Below are 22,602 nucleotides of genomic sequence, written 5' to 3'. Positions count from 1 at the left end.
TTTTATGAATAATTTAACTCTATTTTTTTCGAAATAATTTAAATTACACATTGTTTTTGTGATTTTTTTTGTTGTTGCTTTTTCATTCGTTTCATTTACAGTACTAAAATTACAGTCCCTTAGCTGTCTAAAATGTTGTTGGACAAACGAAAAAAAAACTTCCACTGTATTGTTTACGATGTTCGTTTGTTTTGTTGCTCATTCTGTATGCATTAACTATTTTGTTTACTGAGTTATTTTCACGCGATTCGCTTACTTTTTGTCAGCCGATCACAAGCGGAGTGATTGTCCGCTCACGGGTATTGTGTTTTCTCCCTAATTGTGTTGCTTTACATATACAATAATTATTATTGTAGTTTAGATTACAGTTCTAATTTCAATGTGTTTTCTTGAGTGATTTCCTTTAATGTTTTAAAACGTTTTATTGGCTCTCTCTTAAATTCGTGCCTCTACTTTTACTCACACACACTTCTGCTGCTTCACCCCCTTTTGGGATGGCTTGCATTTGTTAGAACATAAACAGAACGCCAGCCGAGAAATGAAGGAATCTCTGGTCGTTTCACGTGTCTCCGCGCACTGCTAGGTGCCATGGGTGGTGGGTGGTAATTGTTCGAGGTGGGATTTTCAGTTCGCGCCATTTGCAGCGTAGCCCTCGGCCATGTCGTCATCCTCCGTAGGATCCGCAGATATTACCGAGGCTCTACGCAGCTTCTTCACACTCACTTTGGGGATGGCTTTCCCTTTACCTGACCGCGTCATGCGTTTGTTGCTGCTGGTGATGACTTGTTCCTCGTCGTGTTGTTGATGTTCCAGACTGTCGGGGGCTAACATTTTACCATTGTTGGGCCCATCGTCATAATGACCACTGTCCTCTTCATCTTCACCCCCCGCCACCGCAGCTGCCCCTTCGTCGTCCTGTTCTTCAGTGTAATTTCGCTTTTTGCCACCAATCGTTTTAGCAGTCCTGTTGTTTACCTTCTTATTGATACTACCAGTGCTTGTGTTATTGCTACCGCTAAGTCTACTGCTATTGTTGCTGCCACCGCCAATCGTTTGTTCTTGTTCATTAACTAACTCATCACCACCGTTCTGTAACTGTAACAACTCGGAATTGCTATTATTGCCACCACAGTGCGTCCGATTTTGATAAACCAACAACGATTCTGACTGATCACTTGAACTTTGCTTCAACTTATTGTTACTCCCGTTCACTAGAAACAGAGCCGATGCACCACCCACAGCGGGTGAGGGGTCAGCGTCCGTTTCCATCCTAGCTGAACCATCCTCACCACTGCCGCCATTCGCGTACGAACGCAAAAGCAGGACTTCCTTCTCGATGGCTTCCTTTTCCTCTTTAGTGTGCTTCAACTCTTGCTGAAGATATACGATTGTGCTCTGCATACCCTCGACATCCTCGTCCATTTCCTGCAGGAAGTCGTCCAGTTCTGTGAAAAAGGGAATCCGTTATTGAATGAATTTTCGCCAATCGATCGTATGTGTATATTTAATGCACACAGTAGGTCAATTATAGAATGTATATTTCGGTCTTACCCAGCTGAGACTTTTTCACCTCCTCGTTGTAACTTTTCTGCAGCGCTAGTTCACCCTCGAGCTTGGCCAGCCGCCCGTTGGAGGTCATCTTGCCGAGTTCCTCGTTTTCCTGATACAGCAAACGGCACTTGGCCATCAATCGTTTTCCCGTGTTCGAGTCGGGCGTAAACTTCCACGCCGACAGCTCGTTCTGTGTCTCCTCCAGTTTGGCCTTCGTCTGCTGGAGTTCGGCTTTGAGCTTTTGAAAGAGTATGTTAACGGCAGGATCGAGCAAAGCCGATCGGAGGGCAGCTTGGCCGGGCGCCTGGGCGGTTTTGAGCTCCGCGATTTGACTCTGTGTGTGACACACTGATTAGTTTTCGTTTTTCTAGGACGAATTATAACGACTACTTACGGCAAAGTCCTGCATTTCCTGCTCCTTGACGGCAAGCCGTCGTGCGAGGATCCGTTCGCGGCGTTGAGTTTCGACATACTGTTGTTTAAGCTTGGATTCCGATTCTTTCAGGGTTTGAATTTCTTCTGAAAAATTTGAGAGAATAGATGGGTGTGATAAGTTAGTGCGCGTGTTGCTTAGAAACTTGTTGGATAATTAATCAAAGATATATATGGGGGGAATACACATATGACGTGGTTAATATCAAAAGAATGTGGTGCAAATTGTTTTGACTAAATTTATTCTAAAGAACATTGATGCTTTGTTCATAATTGCATCAGTTAACATTCTTGGATCGATTTTCACCATTTTATCTCTTTCGCAATGTTGTACAGTCTTAAACGTCTTAAACTGCGCGATTGAGGAACGAATGACCCTTAAAAAACAAAATCAGAACAAAACTGTGCGGTTACCATGATTGCCAAACCAGAAAGAATTGAAAGATCCTCCCATTAACAGCTATTTTCTAATTTTATCAATAACTTTATTGAGATCACTATGTTTTAATTATACGGAAATCATTAAACTATCCATCTGTAAAGTCATGTCAAATTGACAGAAAATGTGAAAGCCATGGCAAAAACCAAAGAGCATGAGCCTGTCATTCAATGACAAATTTCAGGAAAACCTACACTGATGGACGCCAAAAAATCCACCCCAAAATTTTTCAAACTTATCGGTATTCCAGTCAATACTACGTAAATGTAGGTAATTAGTAGACCATTTTGCCATTTCAGTCTCGTTGATTTTTTTTAGAAAAACAAAAAAGACTTTTGTTCCTAAATGGGTACTTTAACAGGGTGACGACTCAAAAACCCGATATTCATTGATTTTGCAGTGACTTTTCAGAAAAGTTCCAGATGTAGACTAGTGATTAAATTCTCTACAAGTACTTAAGCTGTAGTTCCTGAAACATAAAAGTTAGCTTAAATGATGAAATTTAAGAACGTCTGTCGATATCTTCCAATAAATGAATTGTTTATGATTTCAATTGAGTTGAACGACTGAAAAGCGTCGTAGAAGATTTAAAAATGGTTTTACTAATACAATCCAAAGTAATTTGAAGAAGTCTTAAACACTAGTACAGAATGAGTCATTTTTATTTGGATTCGGATCAATTTCATGAAACTGTTACGATTTTAACGAATTGCTTTTTCTTGCCAATCTTTCGGATCCCTTCTGTGCGTTTTCTAAAATGTTCTTCGTTTACTTCCAGAGATTTCGCTTCTGCTTCCCGTAGCCGTTTCATTAACTTTGACATATGACGATGAAGAGAATGATAATTTGGAACTAGTTGAATTAACTAGCTCAACATTTTATTGATGCTATTCATCCAAAGTAAAGTATAGCATCAAAAACTTGTCGCAACCGTTTCCTCACGCATGTTTGCATAAAAACATTCGGTGTTCACGGAAAAGCCTTCTCAACGTTCGGGTGTTACACGAGAGACAGAAGACCATATTTGGTAAAAATTCCCGGAGCTCCACTGATACGTCCAAAATCTGTCAAATACCAAAATAGTCAATAGTCAAAAGTCTCTCGAATCTTTTTCCTTTCAATTCTCTATCGGAATCAATGATGGAAAGATTAGGAACACATCAACGTTTCATAAGCTTTGAAACCAGTGCTTCGTATCCCGTACGAAATTTCGTGAAATTTTGGCGAGTATTTTTGAATTCATCAATCAAGTGTAAAATATGGGGGATTTTCGTAGCCACATTGGTTGCGCATTCGCTTAGTAAGCGATCGATTGTGAGTTCAAAACTCAGGGTCCTCATTGACCATCTTTGTGTTGTTACAGAATAACTACGTCCACGCAACAATCATCAGCGATGGAGATCGATCCATGGTCGAAATAAGATCGATTCATCCATACAACTGCTCCGCTCCGCAAATAACATCGGGCTGCTGTTCTATTAATAACACAATAATGCTCATATCAACTGTCTCCGCTGTCCGGTGGTTTAATTGGATAATGAAAGAACAGAAGGAATACTTTCACGCCTAAATGGCTACTGTGTAAATGTACCATATGCGATGGTATAGAAGGGAATACTTTTATGCCGAAAAATGGCAACTGTGTTATGTGCTAATTATAGATATGATAAACATGTGACATGTACACGATTCAAATTCGGTTCTGTTACAGCTAAAATGCTAATGAGTCTAGAACAAACAAATGGGATAAAAAAGCGTAAAATATGCAATTCGAAACTACCCAAATTCAAATACTTCTCCATTTTGAAAGACCAGTTGCAGCTCGCGTAATATGACCAGTTCACGTTGACACCGGTCCATCGACACAAAGAGAAATTTGTTCAAATACATGATTCCCAGCCCTTCTTTGAAAGATGCAAGTTAATCTCTGATGCTTGAGAACGTTCCAAGAACATTGACGTCATGTAACGATTTACCAACTCCTTCTCTTCTTCATCCCTAAATCTGACATTCAGATCCATCTGCAGCCTCTGTGAAGTCTAGTTCAAAGACTCGTCGAAACCAACGATAATGTATAACTTACGAAGTATCATCGAGCTAATCATGCCCTAGTTATACCTTCTCAGCTATCTGGCTGTCTGAAACATTCTTCTCAATAAAACCATGACTTTTTCAGAAGTGCGGAGTGTCTTGTGACACATAACTCAGCTTTGATAGCTTGATCAGCTGATGCCAACATATACCTAAAAACCTACAGAGGGTCAAATTAGTCAAATACAACTTTTTTTGTTTCATTAACTTTCTAATTACTGCAATAATCAAAATTCTAATTGGCGGAAATTAATTTTTTTCCAGATTGATGACGAAATTAACTGATATTCTCTAATTCTCTCTGACATTGTTTGAATTCCCTGATGATCCTCTGATCTGCAAGATTTTTCAAGGTAGTCGATACCCTGTTTAAGGGTATGAAATAAAAAAAATTCTTTTGCGTAAATTTGTTCTACCATGTTTTTTAAATTGATGCATCCCTCGGTTTTGACAGCTGGTGATATACATCTGACACAAACATAATTTACGAAGCTTTTTGGTGCGTAGTGACGTGGTTTTGACGCTGAGGAAGCTGAGGCCGATCGATCGAGAAGTAGATCGAAACGTTAAGACGCGTCCACATTACGCCAATCGGCATTGGCCGCCCGGTAAAGCCGACTAAATGTGGACGTACCGCCCGGGCTTGCCGACGTGCCGATAACCGACTCGAATCAAACCGAACCCAACCCGAAACAAGTGGGTCCGGTTCGAGAAAGTCGAACCAAAACAAAACGAAGTAAATTAGCGTTGACGACATTGTGCTTTGTGTGTTCGTGACGACTTCGTGCATCGGACGGGCCTTCGGCTTCGTGCACCCGATGGGGCGTCCACATTACATAACGAATCGAATATGCCGCCTGGTATAGACCGATCGGCATCATTCGGCATGATGTGGACGCGCCTTTAGACTGATGCAATAATGGACACGCCCATCATGCGACAAGAAACTACGACTCCGAGTGTAGCAGAAGAGTGACGAGGACCTACGGGACCGATATTTACAACCGACTTTGAAGCACGGTGGTGGAACCATCATGGTGTGGGGCTGTTTCTCGTGGGCTGGGGTATAAAACTTAGTGCAGGTCAACGGTATTATGACTACCGACATCGACATTTTGTGCAAGAACCTGGAGGAATCCATGCTGAAAGTGAGGTTGGAGGATAACTACATACGCTTTCCAGCAAGATAATGACTCGAAGCATACTGCGAAGAAAAAACGGGAGCATTTTTCTGATAGGACCGGATCAAATCAATGCACAATGGTCCAGAAGATGCATTTAAGTGGAAATTAGCATTTAGAGCTCGACAGTTATTCTCTAGACAAAACCTGTCTTCGACAAAGTTGTTACATATAATAGACCGCTCAATTTCATGTTATCAAAAATAGGGGACCAAAATTGCGTTGAAATAAAAAATCAAACTTTCTTATATTTATAAATAGAGGTAGTTCGATAATGATGTAGTCCCAGTTATTTGAGACATCTTTATACAACAAAGTATTTTTTTCTATCTCTTGAAATAACCGATATAGCGTCTTTTTTGTAAGTTGCGTTAGGGTCACCATTAAAAACTGTTTTTTTTGCTCTAACTTTTATATTCAAAATTCTACATCAAAATTGTCTTGGTACGACTTTTAGAGCTTACTAATACAAACATTTTGCGATGCAGAACTTGTCAACAAATCAACTTAACTCAAAGTTATTGATATTTCTTCTCAAAAATACGCTCTCTTGAATTGCTTGTCATTCTTTCTGGGGCAAACATAAAAAATGTTTGTTGACGGAATTTGAAAGAACAAATTTCACTCTATATATAATGTGATTTTCTAAGATATGTCATTTTTGTATTTGAGTAAATTAAAATTGTAATCATGAGTTTTTGGGAGAAACCCCATCAATAACTTTGAGCAGGATTAAGACATTGGCGAATTCTGCATCGCAAAATGTTGGTATTGATAAGCTCTAAAAGTCGTACCAAGACAATTTTGATGTAGAATTTTGAATATAAAAGTTAGAGTAAAAAACCGGTTTTCTCATGGTTACCCTAATGAAACTTAGTTAAAAAACAACTTTGAGGGGGATATTTATTCTTTAGACAAAAACTGTCTTCGACGAAGTTGTTACATATGATAGAGCGCTCATTTTTATGTTATCAAAAATAGGGTGACCAAAATTGTCGATGAAATAAAAAATCTAGCTTCTAATCTTTCTAGATAGAGATAAATATAGCTCGACAATGTTGTAGCACCAGTTATTTGAGACATACTTGTAGAACAATTTTTTTACTATCTCTTGAAATAACCGATATAGCGAGTTCTGTTTCTAAGCTGCGTTAGGGTGAACATGAAAAAGCGTTTTTTTGCTCCAACTTTTATATTTCAAGACCAATATTTTGCGATGCAGAACTTGTCAATATCTTAATCCTACTCAAAGTTATTGATGGGTTTTCACCCGAAAACTCATGTTTTCAATAGTTTTGAAAATTACACATTATGTAGAGTGAAATATGCTCTTTCAAGTGCCATTAATAAACTTTATGTTTGCCAAAACAAAAATTAGAAGCGAATGAAGAGAACGTATTTTTTGGAAATAAATATCAATAATTTTGAGTAGAATTGAGATATTGACAAATTCTGCATCGCGAAATGTTTGTCTTGGTAAGTTTTAAAAGTGTGCTGAAGACAGTTTGCATGTAAAATTTGAAATATAAAAATTGGAGCAAAAAACATTTTTTTCATGGTGACCCTAACGCAACATAGAAAAAAGAGCTATATCGGTTATTTCAAGAGGTAGAAAAACGTTTGGTTCTGAAAAGTTTTCTCAAACAACTGGGGCTATAATATTGTCGAACTATGTTTACCTCTATCTATAAAGATAAGAAAATTTGATTTTTAATTCATCGTAAATTTTGGTCACCCTATTTTTGACAACATCAAAACAAGCGCTCTATCATGTGCAACAACTTTGTCGAAGATAGTTTTTGTCTAGAGAATGAATGTCGAGCCCTAGATGCTAATTTCCACTTAAATGCACTTCCTGGACCATTGTGCAATGGTGTGGCCATCCTAAAGCCCCGACTTGATTCCTATTGAGAATTTATTGGCGATTTTGGATAACAAGGTGTACAAAACAGACTGCGTCTGCATGTCGCTATAATTCTCGTTCTTGGAAGAATATTATACCAAAACTAATTTGTGTTCAAGATATCAAACGGCTTTTTCTATTAAAAATAAAAATGGTATATTTTTCATTAAAAAAAAAGTTGTACAATCGAACTTTTTTTAGAGTGGGGTTAAAATGGTCACCTCTGGTGGGGGCAAAAAAACATTTGCATACCGTAAGTCCACCTAACCCTGCGCGCCTCTTTACTCTGCGTACTTTAATCTTTTTTTTAGGCTGAATACATCAATTGACTATTGATTGTGCGTATTGATACTGTTGAATAGTTAAATTGTTCTTTTGTCTTTGTTATCACCCGATAATTCACCAAAAATATTGAGAAAAAAAAAGTATTGCAGATCCGAAATTTATCCGAATTCAGTGAGTTTTAAATATTTGTATCTGAATGTGACTTACTTGAAGTGATTAAAATAAATAAACGAGGTTAAAAGAGGCATTGACGAGATGACAAGAAAAGGTATTTCAAAGCGCCGAGCAGCAAAATACTAAGGAATCTCGGAAAGGTGCACAACTAGAGAGGTCGGTTAATCGTTCGATTAATTCAAATAATCGAATATCTCGAATTGACTAATTTTGTATCGAATAATTTAAAATCATCAAAATATGAATACATCGAATAATTGCCATTGTAATCGCGATTAATGGAAGTAGGAATCATTCTCAAGGTTAATGCATTTTAGGTTAAGAATTAGGCTATATATTTTTTTCATCCAACATTTTTTTATCCAACCCTCTAACATCAACAACCCGATAGACCTCGCGACCAGAATGACAACGTGAAATGTGATTATCACAAGAAATAAATATACGCTCGAATAATCGAATATTGAAAAACAATTATTCGAATTAATCGAATATTGAAAAATGCTCCAACGATTAATCGATAATCGAATAAATGAAAAATATAGACATCACTATGCACAACTGAAAGTGAATCGTAACCTGAAATACCATGGAAAGCACACAGTATTGAGGAAGAAAGCATCGTCTCGTGGGTAGCCGTGGCTTCCAGAGCCGAGCTTCCGATTGATACGAAACGTTTGAAGCCGTCCGTGGCATATTTTCTGCGAATCGTTAAAAGAACCCATTTCAGAGGGGTGCTGCTTCTTAAGCAGCGAACTTGTGTTACATCCGCTCGCGGATAATCGGGGCTCTACTTTAGTTTCCAATGCGAAATAATCGCTGTAATCAAAAAAAAAATAACTGTTTACCTCTTCTAGAATATGTGAACAGCCGCGCAACTGATCACTTGTCAAAGATAACAGATAACAGATCGAATAAACTAAATATCTCGGGAAATTCCTTAAATACGATGCATACGATGCAATACGATGTTTGTGTTTTTGACATAGGACTGTGTCTTTGATTTCTATATAGGGGTCACTCTACGAAAAATGTTACGATTCATTAAGTGTTTTCCAACGTATATTACTCAAAATCGCTATTGCGACATATGTTGTGTTATATACCATTAGACAGGAAACTTATCCAGCATTTGGGTAAGACATGAACAATGAATATAATTAAAAAAGTTGACAATTTGACGATGAAAATTTTCGGGCGTTAGCTCACAATGTGAGTTGATGCATATGAATTATTCTCCATTTACCGATAACAGGCATTTATCAGTTATTATATTGTATGTTGTCCAATCAATTCAGGTTTTTATCGTGTAGGTCTTGCTACTAACAATTTATGTAATTGCGGGCCAGAATGTCATAATATCGAGCCTGTTGTTGATTATGTTAAAAAATGCAAATAATGAATTTAACTGGCTGCTGATTTAGAATCGATCGAAATCGCTGATTTAGAATCGATCGAAAGGGTATACTCACGCATACCAGATTATGATAGCTTGAGTTGTCGCGATCTTAATATTATGATCCCCATATATGTCTTCCTAAGAAACCCGCTTCACTTCCTCGAATGTCCATTCTCCTTTCCCTTTCCTATACATAAACAGAACTTATTACCCAATGAGATCAATTCACTACAGCCGCTACCCGAACTTCTCAAGAGAGCACTCATGTCCATAGAATACTCAATATACATCACCGGGCTATAAAGTTATTACAAACAATGTTACGGACAACGACGAAGGAGAAAATGCTATTTTTACTTATAATATATTTCTGTAGTCATAGATTTATTTGATTCATATTTATTCATGTAGATCTTAACTATTTAGACTTGTGTTTAAAAATGATACATGATTACTCTTTGTAGTAATTACGTTAATGGAATTTTTCTGTACATTTTTGAACAGAATGTGGTTCCGGATTCTACCACGATATATCATCTAACTCGTTTAAAGGATACATGTTCATACAGGAAATGGTTTTTTCATTTGACGTATCAATAGAGAAAAAATTAACGATTTTGAACAATGAAAAAACTCATTTCAAATGCAATTACTCCACACAATCACAGTCCTATGTCAAGATCCCGTCCGTGCCCCTAGGCCCAGACCCATCATCTTTTGTATATTGTTTTCAACATTTGTTTCATGTTTCACAGTTGCATGGTGTGTCGCTGCAGTTGCAGGGTGTCTCGAATAGCTTCAAATGTTCTATATCTTCTAAAGAGTGTCCCATATCAAATACAAATTCAAATGCACTACGGAATAAACGCTGTACATAATTACCTATAGGGTATTTCCTCTTGAAAATTTGAGTAAAAGTAGATTGTTTATACTGTATTTTTCTCGCTGTCCACAAGATAATGACTGGAACTAAACTGAATGTATAGGAACACAACAGAGGGACAGTCTTCTTCAATCAGATTTCTATGTACGAGGTCTGTACACAAAGTATCGCGACATTCGAAATTACGCGGGTTACCTATGTTCGATTCTAGATTTTTTTTTGTGGCATTATGTTGGTACTCATGTCTCTCACTTATGCTAACAAGCACGGCAATTTTGAATGTTCAATTAAATTTTGACAACTTCTTTTCTTACATGTGTTTTGGTTCATCTTCGATTTTTGCATATTGCCTATCTCTAGAGAAATCCCTAAATTGGCTATGGAAGATTGGCTTGATTTAACTAAAATGATTTTTGTTTAGCCATTCTTATTAGGGATTGCATTACCGTGCCAAAGTTATTCATTATTATTTCATTACCGGTTATTCGGTAATGAAAATTTCATTACCTGTAAAACCGATAAATTACCGGTGAAAACATACTTTAAAATAAACCATTTTCATGAAGAAACTTTTTACTTTTTATGATATACAACAAATTTGCAATGTTTTCCTGGTTGAAGTAATACTTAAGGACACAGAGAATTACTTAATACTTAAGGACACAGTTAATTTTGTCGTCTTCTAATCTAGATCGGATCTCATTAACAATGTTTCCAGAAGAAGAAGACGCCTGTTCAGAGTTCAATTATGATGGGCGTACTGTACGAAGAGCCATTGTCATGTAATTGTCTCTAATGCCCTCTGTACGAAAAATCTTGTCCGAGGGTTTTCATCAATTCGTTTATAGAAGTTGAGCTTTGGCTGGATTGTTGCAATTGTCGTTCAAGTTTTCCTTGATGCACAACTGGTCTGCAGGTTTTGCATCGTCCAGTGCATTTTTTTCCTTCTTCTATTGAATCAATATCATCATCGTCTTGCCACTTGCCACAATTATCAAGTTGACCCTAGAATAATTTTCTATAATTTTATTTAGTAATTCGCTCCGCTTTGCGTAATACAGAGTAGTATTAGGAGTAATAATATTAGGAGATAGGATTCTCTCGCTTCTCGTTATCGAGATGAAAAACTCTGCCTCGATAGCCAATATAATTTTTATCGAGTAGAGCAGTCCAATAAAAACCATTGAATTAGTCAGTTCTATTTTCCATTCGCTATGAAATAAAACCCGGAAGTGCACCACGTGATACTGCTCGCGCGATCACCAATCCGGAGAACCAACGCCCCTACAGTCAAATTTGATCAAGTCAGAAACAATTTCAAATGCCTGATTGATCAATGCAGCCCGTGACGTTTGATAGAAAAGCGCCAAAGTCATCATTAATTGTGTCACGACCACGAGCAGAATGACGATTCATATACGGGAACATATCTTATACGAAATGCATATAAGCTCGGATTGGAAACCCAATCAGGGCTTCAGGGTTTCCAAGCAGCTGATTGTAAAATTACCGGTAATTCGGTAACAGGAAATGACCCAATTACAGGTAAAACCGGTTAACAATCCCTAATTCTAATGCTTGAGAAATAGAATTTCCTTCGAAGCTCGGTGTAGTATTTATATGAAAATGGTGAAATAAACCTTTAAATAATCATATCATTCGAGGAAAGTATTTAAATTTTTTAAGTTTTTTTTTCAAAAATTGAATAAAATTAATTAATATTTACTGAATGTGTATTTACTTCGTTGAATTTTAATAAGATAATGACGTCAAGTTTTCTCACTTAACCAACCGCAAAGTTTTTAAATTGGTAACTATTTTGCATGAATAGGAAAAAACTAGAGATAGAATTTTGAAATCAATTTGGCTATAGGAGTCTGAAGGGTCCCTTTTAATTCTAGAAAAGGGGCCCGAAATAATTCGAAAATCCCTGCTATTAAAAACTTAAAATCCTTTGCGTGACCAATAAAATATCTCATTGATGTTAACGGAAGCAAGGTTACTTGGATTGTATATTCATATCAGTTAAAGTTAATGGAACACATTGACTTTATGACCGTCTGAACTTTAGAATAATTTGGAGGACCTATAACATTCGATGTTTATGTAAACTTAAAGCCAGCACAGCACAAGGGCTTTATGAACCATTCTAGGTGTAATTTCTTGCTATGAATTTTGTCCCAGTCGTGGTTGAAATGGTAGATCAATTGGTCTGAACTTCAGATTGTTTTGAAGGACCTAGAACATCTGATTATTAAATAAATTCAATGACAGTTTGGCACATTGTTGCTTGGGTAGGCACCACACCGTATTGAATTCGAATGTGTAAGCAGGAGAACAATAACACTGAGTTGAATGTGTAAGGAAAGAAAGATCGATCCAAGGTAAATACACCTTTGATCGACTGAACGATATGTATCAAAAAACAAAATTAGTAAAGGTATAGAAAGGATGAGGGAGGGATAATATTCATGAAATGTGTATTTATTTTACATGAAATGGGTAAAACTAAAGCAAACATTAAAAAACTGGATAAAACTGGATATTATTCAGAAAAACTGGAAGATTTTAGGATTTTAACAGGATCGAGAAAAAACTGGAAGAATCCAGTTTAAACTGGAACAATGGCAACGCTGTTACCAGGTATGTTACATCGTCTGTGTCAAAGAAGGAAATAAAGCTAATTTAAAAAAAAATCTAGTTTGTTCGACGTCGTGTTTTTTCCAAACATTGTGCTTTATTACTTGTTTGAAAATTAAGGAAAAGGGATACACTTTAAGCTGATCTGACGATAAATACGATAGTGTATCGGGTTTTCATTACAGGTGTGTATTTCATAGTATCGTATCGAAAAGCAACGTTCCACGATGCCGAAACAATAGCAGAACTGAAAGTGACGAAGGAATCAGGATATATTTTTATGGTTTTCCGAAAGATAAGTCGTAGAGATGGAAAACCGTGCCTTTATTCTTTGCCTACCATTGCATATACACATAATAGGGAAGTTATATACCTGGTATTCTATTTACTTCTGAATTTGAAATGTCCCAAATATTGACATGTTCATAAACTTTTTTAGGGGGCATTTAATGAGGTTAAATACACTGAAACACAAATATACAAAACGTTTTTCATGGATCAAAAAATCGAAAGGAAAAACTATCGATTTTGACTATATTTTCGAGAATCGATCCAAAAAATCAGAAATCGGAAAAAATCAATCTTCTAAATATCGATCCAAGATCGCCCAATCCTAGTCGCGATCCGTTAGAAAATAACTCAGACTATCATACGAGGATAATAGAATAATAGGTGGTAAAACCTCCGTAATCTCCGGAACATTTCTCTAACGGTTTCCATTTGGGATCATCTATATATTGCTGAAGACAACGGATACTGTTTGATATTAGTATGCATGGTTTAAGATTGAGCGGTATATCTCACAATACTTGTGGTATCCGTAAACGATATTGAATAATTTGCACCACATTCTTACCTCTCTCCGGAACATGTGTTAATTTCGAAGTAGTGCGCATATGGTAATGCTAAGACATAATATATTTATATAGGATTTTATTGTTCCAAAAAGTTGACCAATTTACAACACGTTTGTTTTGAAGCCTGAATGAAGATAGGAAACAAATAAAAAAATATATACAGATTGAAGCCTAATGCTGGAATCTCAAGGGAAATGTCATATGAGACGCGTTTTGGACAATTCGGGGGGTTGAGATAACCCTCTTTATTCCGCGCGGCGAATGACGTGGATGGCTCTCATCGCTGTATTTTTGTAGCCGAATATCGTGACTATAGTTCGTCACTAGGTGAGATATGAAGTCGTGTCCTCATTTGTTATCTATTTGGGTGTCGAATAGGAACTCTTAATTAAGGTGGCCTCCAGAATAAAGTGATAGACTTTGCTATCTCACGTCACTCGCCGCGCGGAATAAGGGGGAACGTAACGGAGTCAATTGCACGCGTAAAACAGATCTGAAATTAAATTTAACAGTATAGAATTGACTTAAGGCTGATGCAACTCAATCTGTTTCGGTCCATTGTAATTATCATGTATCTAATAGTTATAAATCATACCAAAGTCACACCACCCACTCTTGAAGAACACACGTGAGAAAACGATGCAAACATTGCGTTTTTATGTGAATCTCAACCGAACCAACGAATGCGCACCCACAAACACACCGAAGTGCTTGTGGTGGAAGGACTCTGCTCCGATTGGAAGTTGAACAACCAGGAATTCCTCCGGCTCAGCTCGGACTTTACATTCACAGTCGGACTGTCGCCCATGTTTTCTATGGAGATCCTTCCTTCAGCTTTCTTCGATGAGATACACTTCGATTTTCATTACCGGTTATACACTGTAGACACTGTTTTGAACTCTGATTCGCGTTTGCATGGTGCACTGATAAATTTTGATTGTATGCATTCGTGAACACAATGGAAATATTATTATTATTTTTGTTGCTGAAAAAGACAAACATGTTGCACTATGGGCATCGCGAAGGCTAGCACCTTTCTGTGCGCGATTTTTGCCAACTACTGGTCACATTCACTTATTCTCTTTTATTTTGGCAAATGGCTTTTCATCAACAACACCCAACCGATAGCTTTTCAACATTTTTTATTCGCATTTGCGGCTCCACAGTTCATTGGCTTTTAGATTTCACTGCAACATTATTGATTTTTGCTCCTTGAAACACAGTTCTCTTTTTTTTGCACCATACTTTTTCTTCACGGCAACCCGTAGAGAGACACGATGAACACAACTACGACGACTATATTGGTGTTGTTGGTTAGATCGATAAATGGTATACCTTTCGCTGGACTGTTTTTCCCGCTATTATTTATTCAAACTGTTGGATTATAAGCGAGAAGCGAGGGTAACGGTGATGCTCGCCAACATAGAAACAGCACAATATTTGTTGTTATTTTTTTTCTAGCTAGCCTCCAGGCTTAACAACCAACAACTACACAACCGCGCGAAGAACACTTTTTTCTGTCGAACCGTCGCTACGATTGTACAACAACACTACTACACTCTGTTGATACAATGAAAAACATGACTGAATGAAAGAATTGTGAAATTCGCTGAAGAACTTTTGATAGCCAACGGGATTCTTTTTCTCACACTAGTGCAGCGATTTGAACCACCGAATTCAACATGATTAGATCGACTCTATGCTTCCGCTGCCATCGCTGCACGTCTCACGCACTACCCCGCCCACAACACATCACGGTATCGTGTGCACGTGGGTTATCATTCCTGTCGTTGATGTCATTGTTTTGGCGATGCACTCAGCATACGCGCGAAGCTGCGCTGCTACCGCTGATTCATGTTACAAACTCACTGTGCAAAATAGTTGTCTTTTGTTGCCAAACCAAATGTCCTAGGCATTGTTCATTTATTTATATATGGTGGAGGTGCAATTGTTTTTGGGAGTAACGGGTGATACTATTTCATGCGCTATCATTTCTTCAGGATCTTACAGTTCGTTAATTTTAAAATTATGGTTATTCCTAAATTCGAGTATTTTACTCCTGGATTAAATATGTACACTCGTGTAGAATGTTTAGCAAGTATTGCTTGCGTCTATGATATTTCAATCAACGTACTGTTTATAGAGTTTTCCTAACCCGAATTCTATACAGTAGAACCCCTGCGGATCACGAAAATCGCGGATAATGCAACAAATGACTAAAAAAGAGATGCAAATACAATATTTCAGCATGATAACTATGTTTCATTAATAAAGGAATCATTAAACATCACGAATCACGACCATCTGTAAGGTCGTGTACACCAGTTGTCAAATAATGTGAAAGTCATGACCAAAACAAAAGAACAAAAACTTACCACTCATTGTCAAATTTAGGGTAGATTCATAGAATTACCATGGAACTCGCTTTCGCGGATAAACCGCACCGCGGATCATCCGCTCGCGGATAATGGGGGTTCTACTGTGAGTCAGTTTTGTTAATTTTGTAAACAAGTATTTGAAGTAGGGTTTAGGTCGTTCTATTAAGATGACAAACCATGATGATAGTGATATCACTTTTTTTTTTCATGACGAATTCTTTTTATAGAGCTTTCCAGACCATCGATTGAAATTTGGAAAATTGACAAATTTAGTTTAGTGGTAGTAAAATGAGAAACAGTTTTACAACTAAAACACATCGGCTTGTTCGCACAATTCGCAAAAGGACAAGGTGCAGAAATTCAAGTTGTCGCAGAATGCAAAATAAAACTAGGGTACCTTGGTCATGCTGAAGCAGTTCAATACAGCGATCCAATGTACGTTGCAGCTCGTTCAGGAAAGCACTGTCCTTCGAAAGCATTTTCTCATAGGCTCGATTTAAAAAGGGTGTGCGAACTGCCTGAAATCGATTTTTTTTAATATCAAGGAATAATCAAGCCAGTAATCAAATCATTTCGAGTATGATGGATCGTTAGCTGATGTGTGGAATAATCAATATATTTGGCTGTCAAAAAAGTCCTGCGGTATTTCCGCGAGGTGTCGTTGTAAGCGCGTAGTTCTAGTTGTATTCATTGTATCGAGTCATACTATAGCTTGTTGAAAGGTATTTTTGCGCGCTATAATTTAGTCCTTGACAGTGTTTTGTTTGGTTAAGTCGTTCGTAAGTTATAGTGTCGCAAATATGGAGCAAAATAAAGAGAAAATCCGACATATTTTACAGTACTACTATGACAAAGGCAAAAATGCATCTCAAGCTGCCAATAAAATTTGTGCAGTTTATGGACCCGATACAGTTTCCATTTCCACCGCACATCGATGGTTTCAACGTTTTCGTTCTGGTGTAGAGGTCGTCGAAGATGCGCCACGCTCCGGAAGGCCTGTCGTCGAAAATTGCGACAAAATCGCTGAATTGGCCGAGAAAGACCGGCATAGTAGATGCCGTAGCATCGGCCAAGAGCTGGGGATAAGTCATCAAACCGTTATTAACTATTTGAAGAAGCTTGGATTCACAAAGAAGCTCGATGTATGGGTGCCACACACGTTGACGCAAATAAAACATCTTTGACCGTATCGACGCATGTCGCTGCTGAATCGCAACAAAATCGACCCGTTTCTGAAGCGGATGGTGACTGGCGATGAAAAGTGGGTCACTTACGACAACGTGAATCGCAAACGGTCGTGGTCGAAGCCCGTTGAAGCGGCTCAGACGGTGGCCAAGCCCTCATTAACGGCCAGGAAGGTTCTGCTGTGGTGGGATTTTCAAGGAACAATCTATTATGAGCTGCTTCCCTATGGCCAAACGCTCAATTCGGACCTGTACTGCCAACAACTGGACCGCTTGAAGGTAGCACTCATGAAGAAGAGGCCATCTTTGATAAACAGAGGCCGCATTGTCTTCCATCAGGACAACGCCAGGCCACACACTTCTTTGGTGACGCGACAGAAGCTCCGGGAGCTCGGATGGGAGGTTCTTTTGCATCCGCCGTATAGTCCGGATCTTGCACCAAGTGAATACCACCTGTTTTTGTCCATGGCGAACGAGCTATTCGAGTTTTTTGCCAATAAGGAAGCGAGCTTCTATAACAGGGGTATTATGAAGTTGGCATCTCGTTGGGAACCAGTCATCGAACAAAACGGAATATTTGACTTAAAACAGATGATTGTAACTAATTTTATGAACAAATGAAAATTCAAAAAAAAAATACCGCAGGACTTTTTTGACAGCCTAATAGAATATATTGAGTCCGCAATCCCCCAAATCGATGAAGCGAAATTAGTACGATGTTAAGTCGAGTGGTTTGCTCGTTATGCATGGACATCCCAAATACCGTTTTGTCTCATATTCCGAACAGTCTCAAATTCCGAACACTTCATTTTCAAATACAAAATTTACTAAACTTTTATGTTATAAATAATTGTATAATGAAAACACAGACATTCTTTGAGGTATATGCTTCATTTTGACATCATTTACAGGTTTCAATATAGCCTATAATTTATAATATTAGACATTTGCAGAAAAAAAGTGACAGTCAAAACCAATGATTAAATGTTTGCGTTAGCAAATTCCGTAAAAAATAAGCATCGTTCATTTTTCAGTTTTAGTAGTTGTTTAAACTATTTTGATACTGTGTCATTTTAAGTGCTAGAGAATGTAAGAACCTACAAGAACTGGGTGAAAAAAGATGATATTTTATGCAGAAATCTTCATTAAAATTAATATTGAAGTAGTGTTCGGAATATGAATCAAATTTGATTCAAATTCCGAACACTTCATTTTCAAATGTAAATTCACTGAACTTTATTAATAGATGAATAATCAAAAGCCTGAAATTCTTTGGGTTATAGCCTTCATTTTAACACATTGCGGACCGCTCACGAGTTTTCTCGTGTTTCGCGATCTGTCTATTACGCATGGATCACGAAATAACCCGTGTTTTCTACACTTGATGGTTAAATCTTTGGTCTGCCAAGAATCTAACAAGGCCTACCCCGATGGCTCGCCTTCGTCTCATCCACGCCGAAGGAAACGATCTCATTTGTGGAATCCGAATAAATGAAGCGTACAAATTTGCCCAACAACGTGCGGTGCTTAATGTGTTAACATCATTCACAGGTATCGATACAGCCTATAATTTATAATATTGAGCATTTGCTAAAACGTGACGGTCAAAACCAATGATTAAATGTTTGCGTTAGCAAATTCTGTAAAAAACAAGCATCGTTAATTTTTCGAGTTTTTGTCCTTTTTTCAACTATTTTGTTTATTGTTTTCATGAAAAAAATGATATTTTATGCAGAAATCTTCATTAAAGTTAGTGTTCGGAATATGAATCAAGTTTCTACGCATGATCCAATTGCGAACACTTCATTTATCAATGTGAATTTACTGAACTTTAATGTTGTAAATAATTTAATAATCAAAACCTTAACATTTTTTTGATTATAGACTTCATTTTAACATCATTTACAGGTATTGATACCGATATAACGCCCTTGGTTCGAAACCATGTAAACTATGAAAAACAAATACAATCAATAATTACGAAAGAAAATCTAATTTTTTTTGTGGGTATAACATTTTTCCAAAAATGACTAGCTGATTGACTTTAATTTGATATATCGATCATGTGAATCGGTCCAGTATGTCAAAAGTTATGATTTAAAAAAATGCATTTTTGCTGTTCGGAATTTGAGACAAAAGTGATTAAACATATTTTTAGTTTTCCACCATGAATATGTATTTGTAAATCAATTTTATTGTAGTCAAATAAAAACGAAAGCTCTATTGTATCCAAAAATCAATATAATTTCGCGAAAGAGTACCATTTTGAGCAATGAGACACTGTTCAATGGTCATCAAAGCTTAAGTGTTCGGAATTTGAGACAAAACGGTATCTTTTGCAAATACTGAAATGTAACGACAGGAACTGCTTCGTTGAACCAAAGAGTAACGTATGCATTATAAAAATGGACAAATTTCGGTTGGAGATAAAAAGAACTACAAAATATAATTCAATGGACCCCTTCTACAAAAATGCATCCACGTCGTTGTCAGTTAATTTGCAGCAGCCTTGGCGGCAATTATGAGAATGGCGAGTGTGTCGAAAGAAGCCTGGCTCTCACTGTCCGACAATACTGAGCAACCGTAAAGTGCGGCAGAAGCTGGAAAGGGAGACCGAGAGCAGGGTAGCCGTGGGCCAGGAGGTCGTAACAACCGATCAAACTATGAACAAGTACATGGGTGAAATGGACATTTTAAGGCGGGAGCATCAGCGCAGTAGTATCTGAGCAGCAGGCAATCACCCAGAAAAGCGGCTGAAGATAGACGATGTACCGAAGTTCAACAACCCTCGTAAAGTCCTCCAGCTGCGTCCGATAGAAAATTGTTGGCGAACCACAAACGAAGGATATACTCCAAAAATTTTGTGTTCGATCAGAGAAGTAGCTGATCGCTATGGCAACAAAAGATTTGAAGAATATGCTGACAAATATCTTCTCATTTACCAGCCCATGTTCCTCATTCTAAATGTCTCTTGCAACGTTATTGTTATGAGTTTTCGTATAACTTAGGCGTTTGTTTTAAATTATTGTAAAAGCATCATCTGCGTAATAATGCTTAGGTATTCACCGCATTTACAATGATTACTCCGCTGGGGAAAACCACGATGTACAAATACTCCTATAACTTAAAAGCATAAATGTCTGAGAATTACACCGAGAAGCACTCAAATTTGATAATGTTATGTTAACAATTCTAGTTTCCAAATTTCAGTTCTAAAATCATCAGATTTCAATGTTCAGTGTACAGGAATTCCCAAAAGCTTCAATGTTCAACGATGGTCAATATTTCTTCCTTCAAAGTTTAACCGAAAGACCCTAATTCATGATATCACCGATTACTCCACGAAACAAATTGCTCCAACTGATATTACATTGTTATTCTAAGTGAAAAAAATAGTAAGAAACGCCATCAAAACCGCAATCTAGAGTTCAAACTGTGTCCACATATGTATTCCGATATAATCGCACTCGCACCGGATGTTCGTTTGTTTGAGTGTTGAGATTTGAAGCAGCACATGATTGTGCAACGTGAGTCCGCGACCGAGAACGATCAGAACGAAAAAACAAACGAAATCCAAACCGATTCTCTCCGCGAACGATTGTTCCCAATATTTTCAATGTTTTGAAATCTTACAGATCAGCTTGGAAAACATAAGAACTAGCAAACTTGTTCAGAGAGTCAAGAGTCAAAAATGTTAAAGTTTCTTTCGGGTTTGTTTTTGTTATACTTAAACAAGATATATATAAGAGATTCGACGAGTCTTTTTACGAGGCTCGACGATGGACGATACCTTCCAGCATGCGGCAGTGATACTCCAGCGATTCGCTGGTACGGCCGGTCGGTACAGGACCAGACCCTGCTACGATGGTTCCGGAAACACCAGCAACTGCTCCAACGGTGGCCGACGTAGCGGCATTAATCTGATGTGGCGAAGACGCGGACAACGTTGTATTGTGATCAGTGTCCATTAGATTCGAGTTATCCTCGGTGCTCTGCATTGCCTACGCGCTGCAGCAGTGCTCTGCCTATTGATTTTCTTCTCCAAATCGGTGTTGTTATTTGGTAGAATGAGAAGATTCTCGAACAACTTTTTCTACTATCCACTTGGTTTGTTTGCAAAGGCATACACTACACTACTTTTTCACTAAACTGTTCTTTTTTGTTTACTCGGCAGTTTGCAAACAAATATGAAAATCTGAAATAGAAGACACAAATACAGAAGTTAGATATCAATTCAACTTTTATTCACTAGTCAGCTATTATTGTCACAATTAAGTGGTGCCTCAGAAAAACACAAACACGAGCGCTTCTGCGGCGTCAAACAATTTTTGTTAGCCTTGATCGTGTTTCGGGAATCCGTACGCGATTTGTAAAAATTCAAGGTAATTTAGAGAAACTGTAGTTTCTCTAAATGCTTCGTTTTCTAAATCGATTTGATAGCTGTACTTTATATGAACTCATATAAACATAAGACTACCTACGGCGTCTCTAATCTTAGTAATAACAGGTAAATAAAACCCGGTGAACCAGAGCACATTGTTACATCACATAATTTTCAGTCTCTCAAATTCCAAACACTTCCGAATATCCCCCAAATCACTGATCTCCGCCGAATCGCCCAATCAACAAGAGCCGTAACGTCACATGTGGCTGTGTGCGACCTCTACTGTGAATCACTTTTTGCTGCTCTTCTCATGCCCTAGTTACGTACAAAAATGGTGACGCCTTAAGAAATTTCCACTAGAACCCATATCATAATCACCAGCTTGTGCATAAATCGGCAGCCGTAAGCACATTTTCGTTGTAAAACATAAAAGTTCTTCGCATTAATTCACTTGCAACGAACGAAAACACCCGTGAAAATTCCAATGGGCGACCATTTTATCGCCAATGCCACACAGTCGTTGGGAAATTTTTCTATGTGAACTCAAGCCCCCATTTTAATGCGCTGCTCCCTCACGATGGATGGTAGGCATGAAGACACACTAATTATTTCACCAAAACACCCATCTCCACGGGGTTGAAAATCATCGTAATCGAATTAATCTCACCTTGCACTGCACTTTCGATAAGCTGCGGATCACTAGTTCGCACAATTGTCTTTATTTTCGCATAAAAAGTACCACCGTTGGCTCAACGATGAAGCCACTTTTACCATTTTCAGTTCACGATTGAAGTAGGGGATTTTTTCGCTGCGTTGTCTCT

General features: G+C 37.8%; 1 protein-coding gene across 1 annotated transcript; it reads right to left on the bottom strand.

Moving 5' to 3' along the window:
* Nucleotides 1-8: 8 nt before the first annotated feature.
* Nucleotides 9-22,602, bottom strand: LOC129764930 (pre-mRNA-splicing regulator female-lethal(2)D). Its single transcript, XM_055764581.1, has 5 exons — nt 22,449-22,602; nt 21,188-21,592; nt 1,946-2,070; nt 1,552-1,885; nt 9-1,445 (listed from the first exon to the last, which is right to left on the bottom strand). Exons 2-5 carry the CDS (start codon nt 21,393-21,395, stop codon nt 625-627), a joined length of 1,488 nt encoding a protein of 495 aa, XP_055620556.1. The 5' UTR covers nt 21,396-21,592; nt 22,449-22,602; the 3' UTR covers nt 9-624.

The sequence above is a fragment of the Toxorhynchites rutilus genome, chromosome 2, assembly GCF_029784135.1.
Source record: "Toxorhynchites rutilus septentrionalis strain SRP chromosome 2, ASM2978413v1, whole genome shotgun sequence".
Taxonomy (NCBI): domain Eukaryota; kingdom Metazoa; phylum Arthropoda; class Insecta; order Diptera; family Culicidae; genus Toxorhynchites; species Toxorhynchites rutilus.
This window is presented reverse-complemented; position numbering and strand designations above follow the sequence as displayed.